We start from the raw sequence: 18,845 nt of genomic DNA on the forward strand, positions 1-18,845 counted from the left end.
CCTCAGAGGTTTCTTGTGACGATCAAATGAGACGATGGATATTATGTACAGAGCAAATACTAATTAATAAATATTAGCTGCATATGTATATTGTTTTAAAAATTATCCATAGGAGCACATCATTCTGGGAAGTTGTTTATGTGGTTAAGTGTTAGATGAGGAAGTGACAAGCCCTGCCATTTACCAGGCTCAGTGCTGCACCCTGGACAGAAAAGGAAGAAACCATGGCATCTACCCTCTAGAAGTTTGCACCCTGGGTTTTTTTTTTTCCTCCAGGGTGAGAGGGGGTTGGCATCTATAAAAGTGACATTAAGACACGGAGAGTGCCTGCCCTAATAAGATCACGTACAATTAAAGAGCATAAGAGTGACGGGTTTTTATTTAAGGTTTTTATAGAAAGCTTTGAAGGAAGAAATATGTGACCTAGGCCTTGGAGGATGAGAAAGACTTCAACAGAAAATGAGAGAATGTTAGGGTGAGCCATGATCAAAGCTGGGGTGTTTGCCAGCTTCCCTGTTGGCAAGACCCCTGTGGGAAGATAGAAGCAAAGTATGTCTTGAAAGCAGCATGACTCCCTGGAAGGAAGATTTTAAGCAGGTCAGTCTAATTTGTGTGGAACTCTAGAGCTACCACTTTGTCATTGTTTCTTTGGGGTTTTTCCTCTTCTCTGTCAACTTGAGAAAATGGTGAAGTCTTGCAGTCTCCATTGGAGTCAGGAGAGGCCTTACTTGTGGTTGGAATGTGTGGTGTCTAACACTAAGATTTTGTGGGCCTCTCCTACTTTCCTCTGTCTCACTGGGTCTGCATTTCCATTAATATGATTTGGATGGGATTTTATTGGACATTTAGGAAACAATGTAAACTCTAGAAGACCCCTGTGGCAGCATTAAATTCACGCCATGTTTTAAAGACTGAAGTGTACTGATTGCCAATGTTGTAAGACAAGATGCTGGAAAGACTGAGAGGATCTAACTCACAAAATTTATGACTGTGCCACGGAACTGTTTCTGACTGTGTATCACTCAGACAAAGGAAAGGAAACTTTCCATCTTTCTCTTTCAGTTTCAGAGTCTGGGGATTATGTCATCTGGGAAGCACATGGACCTGTTTAAATGGAAGACATGTGTTCCCTGAACAGCATCTTCGGCTGAGACAAAGCCAGCAGATGCTGCCGGTTAAAACCTATAGTCCCTCTCAAAAGCTTGTGGGGAAAGGGAGGATTTACCAACACAGAATGAGAATGTTCTGGGCGCCAGATTTTGTGCTCGGTATTAAATATAAAATGTGGGCGCCTGGGGGCTCAGTCGATTAAGCATCTGCCATCCGTTCAGGTCATAATCCCAGTGTCCTGGGATCGAGCCCCGCATCCGGCTTCCTGCTCAAAGGGGCTCCCTGTCCCTCTACTGCTCCCCCTTCATGTGCTCTCTCTAGCTGTCTGTCCATCAAATAAATATAGAAAATCTTAAAAAAAAAAAAAAAAAAAGAACATGTTCTCATGGCAGAGCTGTTACTGTTTTAACATATGAAGAGAGATCATCAAGATTAATAACTTCATAAAGAAGTAGTTCACGGTAGACACAGGATTCTAAATGAGGCCTTACAGCCTCCAATGGCCATAATTTTCTTTTGTCAAGTGTGATGTTTAGTTTGTACTGTTTCTTCTGTGATATTTCTTCCTTAAACTTCTCTCAAAGTTTGACCTTAGTAAAGTCTTCATGAATGGGCTTGCTTTTGAAGAGTACATTACATGAAATTTTTTCTAATTTATCACCATGTTGACTTGTATTTAGTTCAGAACAATGATTTATCTAATTAGAGTCACTCATCTTGGCATAGGAAAGGGCACACATGGGTTGGTTTGTTATTTCAAGATAAATAAATATTCAGTATTTTGGATAAGGACCTTCAGCTTCTGTCATTTGACAATTTCAGCAGCATAATTTGATGATATTGAGTCTTTCCAGTAGAGTCCACTGATAGGTAAATAACCTGTTTTAGTTACTCTGCAGTTGCAGAATGGATGACCCCTTTTGAGTAAAGTCTGCCAGTTGCTTCATTTATTGTGTGTAGATTATTAGCTTAATTTGTCCTTGGTCAAGGACAAGAAGCCAAACTTTATAAAATGTGGGGCTTTTAGTGGAAAAATAATAACAAGTCTAGGCCTCTGTTACTATAAAAAAAATTAACAATTTTCCCTCCTCCTTATTGTTGAAATAAGATGAATGATGGACTTGAGCCTCAAAATTCTGCCTTAATTGTCTCTTCTAATTTTTCTTCATCGTTTCTTTCATTCTTCTTTTTTGTTTTCTCATTACTTCTGAGTGATAATCCAGGAGCATCATTTCCCCTGACTCTTTTCTTTCAGCAGCTTGAAAACTGACCTGTAAGGAATTAAAAAGTAATTAGATAACTATAAATTATTAAAGTATTCAGTTGAGGTATTTCGTAGTCAGTACATCAGTTATACTTTTCCTGACTCTTGTCTAAAAAGTATATTATGTCCAATTCGCTTGTGCACTTTTTCATCTTTCATTTATGCTAAAAATACTTCTTTCACTCTTACTTTGTTGTAGGCACAGTGTTGACAGTGTCCGTCTTGTTTCTTCCACGGCTCTGGGGGCTGATGGTTCTTACCTCATGCCACCTTGACCCATGTGCATGGTTACACATAGTTTTTTCAGCCCCCCTTTGTTCAGGGAAGAGTATTTGAATTCAGGGGAATGAGCAAGATGGGGGTTCATTTTGAAGCCATTTGAGTGTATAAAAACAATGAATTATCACCATTATTTAGCACAGGGGTTCATATGGTTGCTTGCTTGTAACAACCCTCACAACTAACTAATCTCGATATTCTGGTGGGCCAGGATGCTTCTGAGTATATAAAACTAAGTAGTCTTGGATTATGAAGAAAAAGAAGCCTATAGTGAAGGAGATAGAACATACTCAAATAATTGTAATTCAAGGGAACATGTCATGTCATTAGCAATATAAAGTCTAGTGGATTTCTGGGGAAGGAGAGATTAATTTGGGGGTTTTAGCAGAGACATACAGTTTCTGTAGTGGCATGTCAGCTACATGGGAAAGAAATCACATGTGAATGGGATTATTCTGAACCCCAGAGCCACATATACCATTCATTAATTCTTGATGTTATGTTTTCTCTTTGAATATTAAAATTTTATACACACACAAAAGCACATATATTTAAACAATTCACATATAATTATATTACATAATCAAAATCCTTGAGGCTAAAAGATCTATTTTTCTCTAGGCATTGGCAATCACTTTGACCTCTCCAGTTGATACATCTGCTTGATTTATAGTTTCCCATTGATTTCTTATACTATTTAAAAAATGTGTTACTTAAACAAAGATAGGATCATGATGATGGAGCAGGATGATTCTGAGCTGACCTCCTCCCAGGGACACATCCAAACTACCACTGGGTATGGAACATCTCTCTCTGAAGACTTTACCTGACGACTAGCAGAACACTCTTCCACAACCAAACATAGAAAAATCCACACCGGGAAGTATAAGTGGGGCAGGGACACAATAGAGTTATCACCAACACAGAAATTCTCCCTGAGAAGCAAGGAGGTCCAGCTCTATGTTGAGCAACCACCCACCCTGGGAGCCTGCCCCAGGAGGATGAGCCCTCATAATGTCTGGCCTTAAAAGTCAGCAAGGCTTGACAACAGGTGAGCGGAGGGCTATAGCCCACTACTGCTACCACAGTAGTCATGGCAGGGCATTGCAGCCAGCCGGGCTGGGGGCCAGCCTCTTATACCAGTACACCTGCAGCTGTCAGAACCTAGCCACTACAGGAGAGTATACACAGCCCACTCAGGGGATACCCCTGGAACAGTAATGGTCATAAAGATCTTCACCAGACTTGGGAGACGAATGAGTGAGTCCAGTGAGAACTTCAACAAAGAGAAAGAAAATGCAAAAAAAGAACCAATCAGAGTTGAATACAATAACTGGATTGAAAAATACACTGGAGGGAATCAACAGCAGATTAGATGATGCAGAACAGATTGGTGTTCTGAAAGACACAGTAGTGGGTGATCTGAAAGGCATGGTGGTGGAAATCACCCCAGCTGAAAAGAAAAAGGGATTAAAAAAAATAAGGATGGTTTAAGGAGCTTTGGTTATAATATCAGGCATACTAACATTCCCATTATAGGGATCCCAGAGAAGAAGACAGAAAGAGGCAGAAAACTTATTTGAAGAAATAATAGCTGAAAACTTCACTAACCTGGAGAAGGAAACAGATACCTAGGTCTAGGAATCACAGAGAGCCCAAGACCAGACACACTCAAAGAAGTCCACACCAAGGCACATCATAACTAAAATGTCAAAAATTAAAGAGAATCTTAAAAGCAGCAAGAGAAAAGCAACTAGTTACATAGGGAAGGTGGTACCCCATATAAGACCCATCAGGTGATTTTTCAGCAGAAAAATTTGCAGGCCAGAAGGGAGTAACATGATATATTCTCAAAGGGTTGAAAGGAAAAAACCTAAAACCAAGAATAACCTACCTGGCAAGAATACTCAGAATTGAAGGAAAGATAAAGTTTCTTAGCCAAAATTAAAGGAGTGCATAAGCACTAAATCATCCTTAATAAGAAATGTTAAAGGGACTTTTTTAAGAGAAATGGAAACAGCCATAAATGTTTCATCTCATAAAATACTGGGACCCCCGTATGCATTTAAATACCACTCAGGCAGCTCATACTGAAGTGATTAATAAACCACAAAAATAACCATTTCCTCTTCTCTCTATATAGCATTGGTATTTTTGGAAATTGTATTGCCTGTGCCAAGTTTTATTTGTAGATAGAATGAGAATTGTAAATGGTCTATCAATTCACAAGAAATCTTTGTTCCTTTATTAAGAGTATACCAAATAGGGATTCTCTGGGTGGCTCAGCGGTTTAGCGCCTGCCTTTGGCCCAGGGCGTGATCCTGGAGTCCTGTGATCGAGTCCCATGTTAGGCTCCCTGCATGGAGCCTGCTTCTCCTTCTGCCTGTGTCTCTGTCTCTCTCTTTCATGAATAAATAAATAAAATCTTAAAAAAATATATATACCAAATAACTAATTCCATTTAGAGTTTTCAGTAACTTATTATATCCTTGAGGGAGCCACACAAATCATATAATTGTTTCAGGTATTCAGCAGAAGTTTCTTGCTGAGAAGACAGTATGTCTCCCTCCTTCCTTTGACTAGACAAAGCTTTTCATAAATTGATGAAGATTTTTATCAAAATGAAGATTTTTACTTTAGCACAAGGAGTAATCTGAATGTTTATCAATAATGGAATGTTTGAGTAAATTGCAATACAATTTAATTTTGGAATATTCTATAGTTATTACAAAATGGAAACCGTCAAGGTGTATGAACTTAAATGAGCATGATCTTTGCACATTAAAATTTCTAAATGGCTATGTTTACCAGTATATTTGTATATTAAAAAAGTTACACAACGGGACGCCTGTGTGGCTCAGTGGTTGAGTGCCTGCCTTTGGCTCAGGGTGTGATCCCAGGATCCAGGATCGAGTCCACGTCATGCTCCCTGCATGGAGCCTGCTTCTCCCTCTGCCTGTGTCTCTGTCTCTCTTTCTCTCTGTGTCTCTCAGGAATAAATAAATAAATTCTTTTTTATTTTTGAAGTTACACAATGATATAGTCCCTAAGGATATGTAAAAATTGGTCAAAGGATAGGCAAAACAGGTTAAAGGGGCATGATTATTAACAGAAGAGAATTCAGAAATAAATTTATACACGTATAGTAATTTAGTGTAGGATAAAAGTGGCATTTCAGAGGAGTGGGGGAAGATGTATTATTTGATAAATAGCTTTTAATACTACTTGGCTAGTTATTTGGGAAGAAAAGAATAAGATAGACCGTGATCTCCTTTATCAGAAGCAATTACAGATTGGTCAAATATTAAAATTCTTTTTCATAATGAAGTCATGCGGTTTCTAGAAGGAGTTGTTAGTGATTTGTTTTGAAATGAGGAAGACTCTAAGCATGACCCAAAGTCTGTAAACAATGAAGGACAGAGAGGATAAATTTGCCTATGCCATATTGTTTTAAAGGCTTCAGAACTGGATGAAACTAGAAACTGTGAAATCCCAGTTTTAGCAATGTGACATAAAAAATTTATTGATATCACTTTACAAGCATTTGGACAATGCACACTTACAGTGACCCAAAAGGCTACTGTTATGTGATTTTAGCAACTGTGTTTATGTTTGTAACTGTCACTGTGAACCATTTAATTGATAGCACTTTGTTGTCTTATTATTTGAGTATTTGCTTGAGTATGTATAAACAATACTTTGGATATTGTTACTTGAATGAATGAGAACTGTTAAACTAGGGAAAAAAATGAGAGAATGCATGTAAGAAACTGACATGTTGGGCAGCCCAGGTGACTCAGTGGTTTAGCGCTGCCTTGAGCCCAGGGTGTGATCCTGGAGACGCGGGATCGAGTCCCACGTCAGGTTCCCTGCATGGAGCCTGCTTCTACCTCTGTTTGTGTCTCTGCCTGCCTCTCTCTCTCTCTCTCTCTCTGTCTCTCATGAATAAATAAATAAAATCTTTAAAAAAAAAAAAAAGAAACTGACATATATAATTTACCTCTGGGCTGTGGGGCTGGGTGTGATGGAGAACAGAAACCTCATTTTCTGTTATTTTCACCTTTATAATATGAATGTATATTGTTTTTATCATTGAGGAAGAAACTTTTTTTTTGTTTTTAAGTGAAAAGTAACTTAGAATTTTGGGCTTCTGAAAGACTTTATCACATTCATAAGCTGGCTACTGCTTAGCTATTTCAACCAGCCACCTATTAGGGAAAGAGCAACAGCAAAAATCCAAGACGTTTGATTCTTACAAAGTATTCATTTTCCTTAATAATGCTCCAAGCTCGGATATATCATAGTGTAGAATGCAAATTTCATGAAAATTTTTGTACTAAAAGAGGAGCCATTGGACAGTATATGGAGGGCTGCCCCTGGGATCACCTCTTCTCCCCTGGGAGCCATTCTTCTGCTGCACTACTGGGAAACCCTACCCATGAGTAAAAGTGAACAGGTGACAGTAACTTGTAATCATCCTGCTGCTTTTATTTGGGTTTTGAATTCTGAAGTTATGGAGTGGAAGGAAGTAGATTTCATAAAAGGCAAATTTTATTAGCTCCATTTAGCCAAGTAAAACTGAATGTTTGATGATGTACTTAGAATGCGTACTGAATCCAGTAAATGCCTGAGCTGGTAGATACTTTAGTCATTAAAACTATAATCCAATTAAGGCTAAGGAAGCTAAATAAACAAATTTTAATCAAATGTACTTTGATTTCTGTTTCTCTCCCCCTTTTCCTTTACCACAGGTCACAGTAATGAAAGGCAGTAATAGAAATAAAGATCATTCAACAGAAGGAGAAAGGGCTGGAAAGCGACCAAAACGAAAGTGTCTTCAGTGGCACCCACTGCTAGCAAAGAAACTGCTGGACTTTTCAGAAGAGGAGGAAGAGGAAGACGAAGAGGAAGATATTGATAAGGTAACGCCTCTGTTTAATAGAGAAGTTCTGAGTTTTGAGAAAGGACAGTCGTCACATATGAGGAGAAAGATGCATTTCTACAACTGGGCATAACTTGCATCCTATTTAACTGCTCAGTTTACCTTGTTATTCCAGATATTGATGACTCCTGAAGTCTCTGTACTTCCTAATAGCTAAGACAGAAACAGATCCTTCTTAGATAGTGTCTCTGTCAATTAACTGATGATTTTCAGGTAGTGTCATACACAAATGCAGTGGAGATGGCGGGGGATTCATAAAATCTGTTGTGCTCACCTGGCATCTACTCTGTTGCCCCTGGGGCTTCTCTCCCCAGCTTCAGCTTAGCTCTGCCTCTGTAGGCAGCCTCAGAGCATCTCAGGGCCTCATCTCTGACACCTTCATGGCATCTGGCAGTTGGCACCCCCAGCAAGCCTCCTTGGTCCTTCGGTCCTCCATGTCCCCTTCTCTTGTGTCACGCTTGAGCAGCCAGCTCTTATTTAGAAAGTCACACATTCCTCAGAGTCTTGGCATAACGGGTTCCTCCTCCTCCTCCTCATTCAGCTCTCAGGACAAAGGCTACCTTCCCAAAAGGTGGGATCTCATCGTCGCAGGTGTCCCTCCCAGCCAACACGTTCCATGTCCAAGGATTTCTTTCCTGGCATTTACCATTTAACTTGTGTTTGGCTGTCTACTTGTGTATGTCTGTCTTGTCAGACTAGATATGAGCTCAGTAAGAGCAAACTCTTGCCCATCATGTCTTCCTCTTGTTCCTTGGAATCTGGAGTGGTGCATATAGCCAGTATTGAATAGATACTGGAAGAATCAATGAGTACATTCTCTGTGTCACTACAACTTTTATAAACATGTTTTTAGTGTTCTTCAGACCTCGGATATCCATTCCGTCTTTTGTTTGAGGCTTTGATCAGCCTCTAAGAAACCATTTTTTCTCTTTTTCCTGTTTCTCAGATGTCTTACCCTTTACGGTCTCTCTCACTGTTGACCTTTTTCTCCTCTTTTACAGAGAAAACAGAGGCTACCAGAAGTGACTCCCGTCAGCCTCCTCTATTCACCTGTACACTTATTTCACTCCTTCCCCATCTTTACTTCCTCCTCTCCTTTTTCAGAGAAACCAGTGTTATTAATTCTGTTTGAAGGATCTGCCAAGTTTATCCTGAATTGATCTTCCTGGCACATTTGCACCTGCCGGTCCTGTGGTCCCTGAAGTGGTCTCCTACTCCCCTGTGTCTGTTCCAGGATTTGTTTCTCTCCCAGCTGCACCTTCCTAGCTTCTTTCAGTTGCTGCTCCCCTATTCTGCCCTCAAGTATTGGTATTCCCTGGGCTTCTTAATTTCTCTCTCTGTCCTGGACCTTTCTCTAAACTCTGCACTCTCAATTTTGACTGTTTACTGGACATACCTACTTAGATCTCAAATCAGAACCTCGGTTTGAATGTGTTCTGAGTGAAGCTTTGAACCCCATTGTCTGGCATCCCCCTTCCTCAGTAGGGGGGAATCCCCAGCTCGCAGGTGGATAAGACCAGAGGCCTTGTCTGTTTTCTTTTGCTTGCGTCTCCTACCCATCCATCAGCAGATTCTCAGCTGCCCCTTCTCCAGGTGTTCTCAGCTTGACTCCTCCCTCACAAGGTCCCCACAGCCTTCAGCTGACCCACACCTCCACCCCTGCTAGTGCACATTCTAGCATGTTCCATCTCTCCCCTTGGCCTTTCCAAAATCTGTTCCCAACAGAGCAGCCAGAGGCATCCTTTCAAATTTATTTGTATAGAGGCTGTGCCGCCCTTCTGCTTCACGAGGGTGGGGAATTCACACTCGGGGCACTGCCTGGTCCCTGTCAGCTGCCCAGTCCACAGCTGTTGGAGTGAAAGAATGAAGTGATGGAACTCCCTCCTCTCTTCAGTCCACACTTGGTGATCTCCTCCACTTTCTTAGCCTGGCCGCCTTTGTACTCATGCCTCCGTTCATGATTATCACAGCCAAGACATCACTGCTGAGAACCACCTCAAGTTTAGCCTACCTGATACCGATCTTTCTGCTCCCCACCCAGTCTAATTTCTCTCATCTGAGAAAAAGCATTCTCTGTTGTATACAAAGAAATCCTGCCGCTGAAGCTAGGAACACTCTTCCTTTAAAAAAAAAGAAAAAAAGATTTATTTACTTACTTTAGAGGAGTAGGGCAGAGGGAGAGGGAGAGAGAGTCTTAATCAGACTCTATACTGAGTACGGAGCCCGACCCCATGGGGCTCTATCCCACGATCCTGAGATCACCACCTCAGCCAAAACCGGGAGTTGGGTGCTCCACTGACTGCACCACCCAGGTGTCCCAACACTCTTCCTTTTTTAACCATAAAATCCAATTGCATAGCAGCTCTCTTGGTTCTCCCTCATAAATAAATATTGTCTCTTTTCTAACTTTTCCCTTCTCCTCATTATGGCCTTGGTTCAGCCTTCTCCTTTCTTACCTGGACACCTGGAACACTTCAATGGTTCCTCTAGTTTGGGTTGCTAATAGTTTTGCTATTATAATTCATGCTCAACACTGATGACAGGAGTTATCTTAAAATACAGGTCTAGTGATGTCTTTCCTATGCTTAAAACCACCCATGGGTTCACCATCCAGCTGTGGTTTCTATAACCTGGTCTGGTACTAGTGTTGATTTGTGACAAGGTATTACTTGGCCCCTGTGAAAGAAAAATTGAGGTCTTCATAGAGTTTTTCACTTCTTTATAATTTTATTTACTCGTTTGTTTATTCACTTGGTTAATTTAATGAAATGATTGTAACATTAAGTAGTAATTGAAAACATTTTTTTGATGCCCATATTTGGCAAATAAATAATTTGGGTAAAAATATGATAACCTATATTGGTCCCCTCAAGGATTTGTTTTTTGTTTGTTTGTTTTTTTATACAATCTGAAACTACTCATAGGATTAAATGACTGTTTTTTTTAATAAGACACAGCACATTCCTCATGAAGTATGTCCATAGCTATGTCTACAATCTCATGTCCTGGGTCCCTGGTCTAAACTTGTATATATCAGCGCTCTTGAAGTATATATCAATCAGTGGTCATAGAGCTTCAATCCTTTTTAGTTTTCTGTGTCTCCCCATTGACTACCTGACACATTCTGAGTCATCTTTTAGAATTTAGCTCAGACAACACATTTTCTAGGGATACTTCAGTGTGTTTCCATCCATCCGCTAGAGCTTCATTATCACGCTGGTTCCTTTTAATATGAGCATACTGCTTTTTAATTCATTAACTTTTGTCTTTCTTCCCTCCCCAAACAGTAAGCTTCTTGGTCCAGGATCTTGTCTTATTTATCTTTTTTCCAGCTCTTGGCTTGAGTTTTATAATTTAGTAACTGAATCAAGAGTTATTCTTCTCTGAAGGGAAAATATAATTACTTCCTAAACCTACATAATACACTTTTTATGCCTTGATTTTTCTATAGCTACTTAGGTTTGGAATGCTAAATAAATATTCTTTATTATTTAGCATTCAAAATGCTAAATAAATATTCCTTAAAAATGCACATCATTGTTAATGATTGTATACATAATGAGGAGACTAAATCTGTAGCCTTCACTCCCAATAATAATCTCTAGTATATTTCTAAATCATATAGCTATGACTTTAAGATTGTTCCACTGTACTGTGTTGTTTGAAGATAATTGATGGTTAACTAAATGCATCTGCAATACTTAATTTAAACTTTTAACAGCTTTTTAAAAATACAAATTGGATTAAGCTAGTGATTTGTCCTAGAGTATCTGTAGCAGTTTCCCAATAAACATGTTACAAAAGAACATGGTTGCCTTACGGTAGTGGTTCTCAGAATGTGATCTTCAGACGAGCAGCACCTGGGAACTTGTTAGAAATAGAGATTCTGGGCAGCCTGGGTGGCTCAGCAGTTTAGCACCGCTTTCAGCCCAGGGCATGATCCTGGAGACCCAGGATCGAGTCCCACGTCAGGCTCCCTGCTTCTCAACCTCTGCCTGTGTCTCTGCCTCTCTCTTTCTCTCTCTGTCTCTCATGAATAAATAAAAATCTTTAAAGAAAAAAAAAGTCTCTGGAAGACTCTGACAAAAAAAAAAAAAGAAAGAAAGAAAGAAAGAAATAGAAATTCTTAAGGCCCACTCTAGCAGATATACCGCATTGCAAACTCTGGGAATGGGACCTAACAATCTCTGTTTTAACAAGACCTCCAGGGATTCCACTGCCCACTCAAGTTGAAGAACTAATGCTCTATTATATGATGCAGACTAACAACTACCTCAGTCCTTCTTGATTTTAGCTATGAAACAAGAAATTAAAGAGATAGTTTTAGTCAGCCTTCTGGACTTCTTTTCATGGTTGCACTTTTTCCAAGAAATAGCATAGGATCATATTTAACAATTTGAATGTACTCTGAGATTCTGTGATCAAGAAGTATCAGCAGCCATGCGCAGGAAGTAATGTAAGAGATTAGACGCAGAAAGACTAGGCTAGAGCATTGGAAATAATTACACATATGGAATGGGCAGGACCAGAGCTTTGTAGAAGTCCTCAAAGATGTCTAATTGAATGAAATGCTTAGGAAAGGGAGGATTCGGAATTGAATTTGAAGGTTTAAGCCAGTTGAATTTATTCGTATTATCATAGCATTTCACTAAACAAGAAAGGTTGGGCACCTGGATAGCTCAGTGGTTAAGCATCTACCTTTGGCTCAGATCATGATCCCTGGAGTCCTGTGAACCAGTCCTGCATCAGGCTCCTCAGAGGGAGCCTGCTTCTCCCTCTGCCTGTGTCTCTGCTTCTCTGTGTGTCTCTCATGAATAAATAAAATCTTTAAAAAATAATAAAATAAGAGAAGTTGATATTTATGAAGTTGAAAATTTATTATATAGTTTCTTCAAATTACTACTAAGGGTCTATTTTGATTTTTACAGTGGGAGGCTCCCCTTGTGCATAAAACACTGAATAGTCTATATTAAATTTTTATTACCTATTATTTTGTTACACATTTTCATATTAACTGTAGAAAAGGACTTTCCAAAGAGGAGAAACAACTAATATTCAAGGATTTTTTTTGTGAATGTTGTTAATCTGGAGACCCGTATGTCACTGAGTAGATTTATTTATTTACTGAGGAGTTAGTTAAGTACCGATGTTATATACCAGACATTGAGCTAGATGCTGTGGTTGTAAAAGTAAAAGAGCTTTTGTCCTCAAAGAGCTCACTGTTTAGTAGGGGAAAAATGTAAGCAATCAGAACACGATAATAATATATGCTGTATTAGAGATATGCATAGGTTGCTATAGAAACTCAGCAGAATAAGCAACTAAGCAAGTTGGTTACCAACCACTAATAGTGGTTGATGATTAATTTTTTTCTACTTTGTGAGTTTAAATGAAGCTAAGAAAAAATACAATTTGAGAACCAAAAGTAACTTAAAAGCAAAACTGACCAGGATGTGTTAAACATCTGGCTTTTGTTTTGGTTGGTAATAGGTTCAACTTCTTGGGGCCGATGGCCTAGAGCAAGATGTTGGTGAGACTGATGATGAATCACCAGAGCAACGAGCCCGGAGACCAATGAATGCATTTCTCTTATTTTGCAAACGTCATCGCTCTCTTGTACGTCAGGAACACCCCAGGCTTGATAACCGAGGTGCTACCAAGATACTGGCTGATTGGTGGGCTGTTCTAGATCCAAAGGAAAAGCAGAAATATACAGACATGGCCAAGGAGGTAGGTTACGATGACAAGGTTTTATGGTGGCTGTGAGCAATCAATCCCATATCCCAGCCTTCATATATGGAGTACCTGTTGAAGGTCTAGCAGCACAAAGCGGAATCCTGAATCAAGTGTTATGCGTAAACATAAGAGCTTTGTTTCTATTCCTAAATAACAAGTCCACCTTACAAATGCTGGTGGAGATGCTGAGAGTAATCCATTGCCAAGTTTTCTCATTGTGTATACTCCACAGATTGACGTCGGGGGTTGATTTTTATGAATGGTAATTTATTTATTATGAATTTTTTTTTTAAATTTTTTTTCCAAGAACCCAGCTTTGCCTGTCAGAGAATGCCCATGGTAAAGATAACAATCTTAGGTTACTCTAGTTGTGGCATGGGAAAGAGTCTTGATCTAGTTCTAATGCTAAATAACCTTGTGATAGTATCTGAGTCAGTCTCTGGGTTTCAGTCTGTTTTTTTTGTTTTGTTTTGTTTTGTTATTAGAATAAGGAAATTGGGCAAAAACTTCTATCCCTTCCAGTTCTAACATTTTTTTTTTCTTTTGTAATAAGTAGTTATTAAGAGATGTGCTTTGATTTATTTTTATTCTATAGGTGGTACAGCCTGAATATTTAAAACTAGTGAAGGAATGAATGGCCGCGAAACATGTACTGTGATTAAGTGCATACATATAAATAGTTTAGGCAGAAGTATTTCCATGCAGGAAGACTATTCAGAAAGGTGGGACATGGATCTATTCTGATACCAGTGACTGAATTCCTTCAAAAACTATATACCAGTCCGTTTTTAAATTACTCTGAAATTAATGTGAGTTCATTATGCTTCTAAAATGTATTGTTTAGGAGCACCTGGGCAGCTCAGTGGTTGAGCATCTGCCTTCAGCTCAGGTCGTGATCCTGGGGTCCTGGTATCCAGTCCCACATTGGGCTCCCTCACCAGGAGCTTGCTTCTCCCTCTGCTTATGTCTCTGCCTCTCTCTGTCTCTCATGAATAAATAAGTAAATAAATAAACAAACCTTTAAAATGTATTGTGTAATGGATTTATTAGCAAGTGAAGGAAAAGCAAAGATATAGCATTGTGGTTAAACTTAAATAATTCTCACATTACTCCTTCAGCATCCTAACTTGTGAACAATCTCAATTCATGAAAACCCCTGCCACCCAAACATTTGGTTAAGTTCTATGAAAAGATGAACGAACCGGCAGGGGACAAAAATAGAGAGTTTCAAGTGACACATTTTATTAGACATCTCAGTATGTGGAAAAATAATTCTTTGAATTGCTGTGGTTCTACTGAGTTGTTTAACAAGCTAACATGTAACATAAAAATTTCTTATGCAATCTTAAAGGATATTTGAATCCAGAATATATGATTGGCATAAATGTTACATAATTAATGATCATGTAAAACTTTGTGAGTTGGCTATTGTTAAAGACATGATTTTGGCTATGTAGCGCATCTGGAAAATTTAAAATCAGTTCCAGTAACCTACATGATTTTAAATGTTTCAGTAAACTTTACAAGCATAACAGTAATTAACAGCATTTTCCCATTAAATAGCCTTAGATTTTTTTTTTTTTATAGTTCTGCACTTATATGGCAAAATAAACAATTATATGAAACCTCATACGGAACAACATTAGCTTCTTATAATTAAACACTTGAGTTTGGTTTTGGATTGCTGTTTTTTTTATAACATGCAGCCTGTCCCAAGTACTTTGTTTGCCTTTTCTTAAATACTGCTAATTTACAAACCCAATAGGTGGCCACTTTTAAGAGGAGGAAGTAATATGTTCATACAGGAAATCTCTTACTAATTACTTAATTACGTTCACAATATTTGCCATTGTGGCGCCTCATGAAATCTGTTAAGGTGGCCTCCTGCAATCTGCTACTCACCAAGGCAGATCTTTAACCTTGCAACCTGCCTTGTTTACAGTTGGCTCTTAGGAAATGCTCTCTCAGTTCTAGTGTGAAGTGTGTAAGGTTCAGCTACTTTCACAGTCCCTATATAGTTGATTTTAGTCATAAGTGATCCTGACTTGTTTCAATGTATTCACTACTTGGTTTCAAAATTACATTAAAGTACAGGCAATTGTGCTGGTGTTCTTTGTGTTGATACTGCAGACTTCATTGCAACCTCAGTTTCCACAACAGAAACTTACTCGGAGGGCCTTCAGTATACCTAGTCGGTGGTGATTGCTAGTGATGAATTCGGTCTCAGCTCCTCAAGGTCCTTTCACCCAGGCAGTCATTTTTAAAACTTTTCTATGTGTAATATTTTCATGTAAACACCAGATTTTAATGGGATTCTCTATAGGAACAAGACATACTCTTTCAGGGTAGTTTTTGTATGACTATAAATACTTAAAAAGATTTTTAAAGCAGAAATGAGTAATAAGTCCTACAACTTGGGAGGGTTTATTTTTTTCACCTGTTAAAACTTTCTCTGATGCTTTTCTTGCTCCTGATTATCTTGTAGTGCATCTGGTGAGAGGAAACAGCCATTCTGGGATTTGTTTTCAGTTTCTTGAATTATTGCCCAGTACTAATTTGCATTGTTGAAAAAAAAAGGGGGGGGTGTTGAATGAGGGTTTCATACTGTCTGATTAATCTCATTAGAGCAATAACTGGTTATAAGTAATTATAAAAATACCATCTAAGGATATAGCCTGCGTAATTTTTTAAATTCAGCAATGTACTGGACGATGCAGTGTTGTGGATGTTCCCAGGTTTGAACTGTGTGACTGCTGGTTAGGAGACGCAGAAGCGATCTTACTTTTCCCTTTAACATCGTATGCCCATACTCTTAACAGATACAGGAATACAAGCCCGCATTTTTGATTAGGATTATTGCTAGAACCTTCCGCTGGTCCCTTAAACTAATGACCGTATTAATTAATTAGTTTACAATCAGTTTAGAAGATCACCGGTCTAGACCTTTAGGAAGAGCAGACTAAGTGCAAAGAAGAGAGGAGGATCTGGAAAGTTAAAAACAATTTTGAATGAGTTTATAATACCTCTTCCCTTTTTTGTCTGATCTGTCAGGTTCATACATTTAGTGATTGGTTGATTCTAAGCTCGATGTTTTGCATAAACACAAATGCGTAAAGTCCGTTGTGATTATTCCTCTTCTTCAGAGCAGGGCCCTAACACTCATTGGAGTTAGTATCTTGACCAGTCACACATTGTGGAGCTGGGATATTGTTGCCTGTTTGATTCTAGCACTCTTACTATTTATTATGCGCTGCTCACTTAGATGCCTGCCAGATACGGAGTTTGAGTAATCATGGTAAAAATGGTAACAGTAAAATGTCACAAGTCTGTGAGAAGACTGCTTGAGCTGGGGTGGGTGTTAGTGGGGATATTTCAGCAGAGGCTTTATGAAGTTGATAGAATCTGTCATGGGTTTGGTATAGAATTCAGAGAGAAAGGCAGGAGTAAGAGCAAATGTGGGATAGTGAGAACAATTTGGGGAATAAGAAAGTCTGTTTTACCTAAAGTCTAGGATATGTGTAGGGTACTAACAGGCAATGTTGATGTAAAGACAAAAATCATGAGACCAGCCTGACAAGTTTGAAGGTTCAGTTGTATGTCAATAAAATAGTTACAGAATTAAATGCAATAAAATGCAACCTGAACGTAGACTATAATAACCTTTTGTAAATGTTGGTATCTCTTGCCATCCGGACCCTAGGAAAGGTTCTTATCACCACAAAACTCCATGGAGTTTTAGTGATTCATTCTTCCTTCGTATTTCTTGAAGGTAAAACTGAACTATTTATCCCCTTGCTTTGGCATTATTAGAAATGGATTCTTCTCCGAAGAAGACAGACTGTTATTTTCTCACATATTGTAACTGTAGAGAATTTTTGTTGAGTGTAACCTGCTGTGCTCACCAGTGTCTGTGTGCTCACAAGCATGCTGTGGCACCTTGCACTCTACTAAAGAAGAGAACACCTCATTTTTCCAGCATCCTTGAGAAACTGGTTTTACACATAAGTGATTTCCAGGTAGATGAAACTTTGCTGTTCCCTCAAATACTTAGTTTTATATATTTATCTTGGAAACTTAAAATTTTTGTTTATATACTTAAAGCATTCAGAATGCCTTCTGAATATTCTTGAAAATTTCAAACCATTATTTCCAAACAATATTATTTTATAATTTGTAATTCGGTGAGACTTTTGTGAACAGTTTATTTTGAGATGATAATAATTTTTGAATATTGCTCTATTCTGCCCAGGGTTCTTTTATAAGTATTTAGCTCATTTAATCCTCATCATAATCGCAGGAGGTAGATTTTTGTTTTTCCCCAAAAGCTTTTAAAGCTGAGCTTACTGAGACCCAGAACAGTAAAGTGAGTTACCCAGGGAAGCAAGTTAGTAGTAGTAGAGCTTGAGTTCTCATAGTTGACTTTCTCCCCTCTCAGACCTTTCTCGGTTCTCACCTCTGTAAAATGTCAGTAAAGATGCCTGTCCTCCCCTAGGGTTGAGTAAAATGCAAATAAGCAGTGTACGTACAAGCATTCTGTAAAGCTTAAAACACTCTACCAGTGGTAGTTTTGTCACTTTCCTGATAAGCAAACTTAAGTATATATTTGATAACTTTGCTACCAAGTGATTATTTACTGTATTTATGAGGACCTGTTAACACAATGAAGTGCTACTAAAATGCAGAACTGCAACACAAAACCACCAAAACTAGTTGTGTCGTTTGCCCTACTTTGCACGTACTATCCATCCAATGTGATTGATAACCTCTAACGAGGTAGATGTTCAGTTGAGTGAGCTAACTAGTTGATTTCAGAAATACTAGTTCTTTTAGTTAGTAAACACTAACATTTAAATATTCAAATCAAAAAATTATAAGCACTTTATAAGGAAGCCATTGCTAGTGATGAAGAATAGATTCCACAGCAAGTACTATATTGAGAACTTAAGCTGAATCTCTTAAAATTCATTTTGGTATTGGTTTCAGATACTAATTTTTAGGTTGACTGAGGGACCTAATATCCAATATCCTGTAAGATGTCCTTGATTACTTTGGAATTGGTGATGATTCAAGGGATGTAGATAAATAATTTTTACACTGTTTGAAAAATTACAAATTCCTACTGTAAATTATTTTGTAAGGAGAAAGTATGAAATGTTTAAGAAAAGTACTAAACCTTAGCAAACGGAATCCCTGGGTGGTGCAGCGGTTTGGCGCCGGCCTTTGGCCCAGGGCGCGATCCTGGAGACCCGGGATCGAGTCCTACGTCAGGCTCCCGGTGCATGGAGCCTGCTTCTCCCTCTGCCTATGTCTCTGCCTCTCTCTCTCTGTGTGACTATCATAAATAAATAAACATTTAAAAAATAAATAAATAAAAAATAAACCTTAGCAAACACATTTTATTAAAAGAAAATGTGACATTTTATAATTCAAGTTAATATGAATTTATTAATACTTTTTATGTATTAATCTGTGAAATGTAGATAATGTTTTATTTCCCAGATCCCTGTGTACTTT

General features: G+C 38.5%; 1 protein-coding gene across 13 annotated transcripts in view; it reads left to right on the forward strand.

The window, feature by feature from the left end:
- BBX (BBX high mobility group box domain containing) overlaps positions 1-18,845 on the forward strand; it is a 270,128-nt gene that overhangs the window by 161,862 nt on the left and 89,421 nt on the right. For all 13 annotated transcript variants that reach the window (XM_025478388.3, XM_025478424.3, XM_025478404.3 and 10 more), the window contains 2 exons: positions 7,405-7,575; positions 13,086-13,325. In XM_025478388.3, coding sequence (XP_025334173.1) covers positions 7,414-7,575; positions 13,086-13,325 — 402 coding nt within the window. In that variant the 5' untranslated portion in view covers positions 7,405-7,413. The remainder of the gene's footprint in view (positions 1-7,404; positions 7,576-13,085; positions 13,326-18,845) is intronic.

This window comes from Canis lupus, chromosome 33, assembly GCF_003254725.2.
Source record: "Canis lupus dingo isolate Sandy chromosome 33, ASM325472v2, whole genome shotgun sequence".
In the NCBI taxonomy this organism is placed as follows: domain Eukaryota; kingdom Metazoa; phylum Chordata; class Mammalia; order Carnivora; family Canidae; genus Canis; species Canis lupus.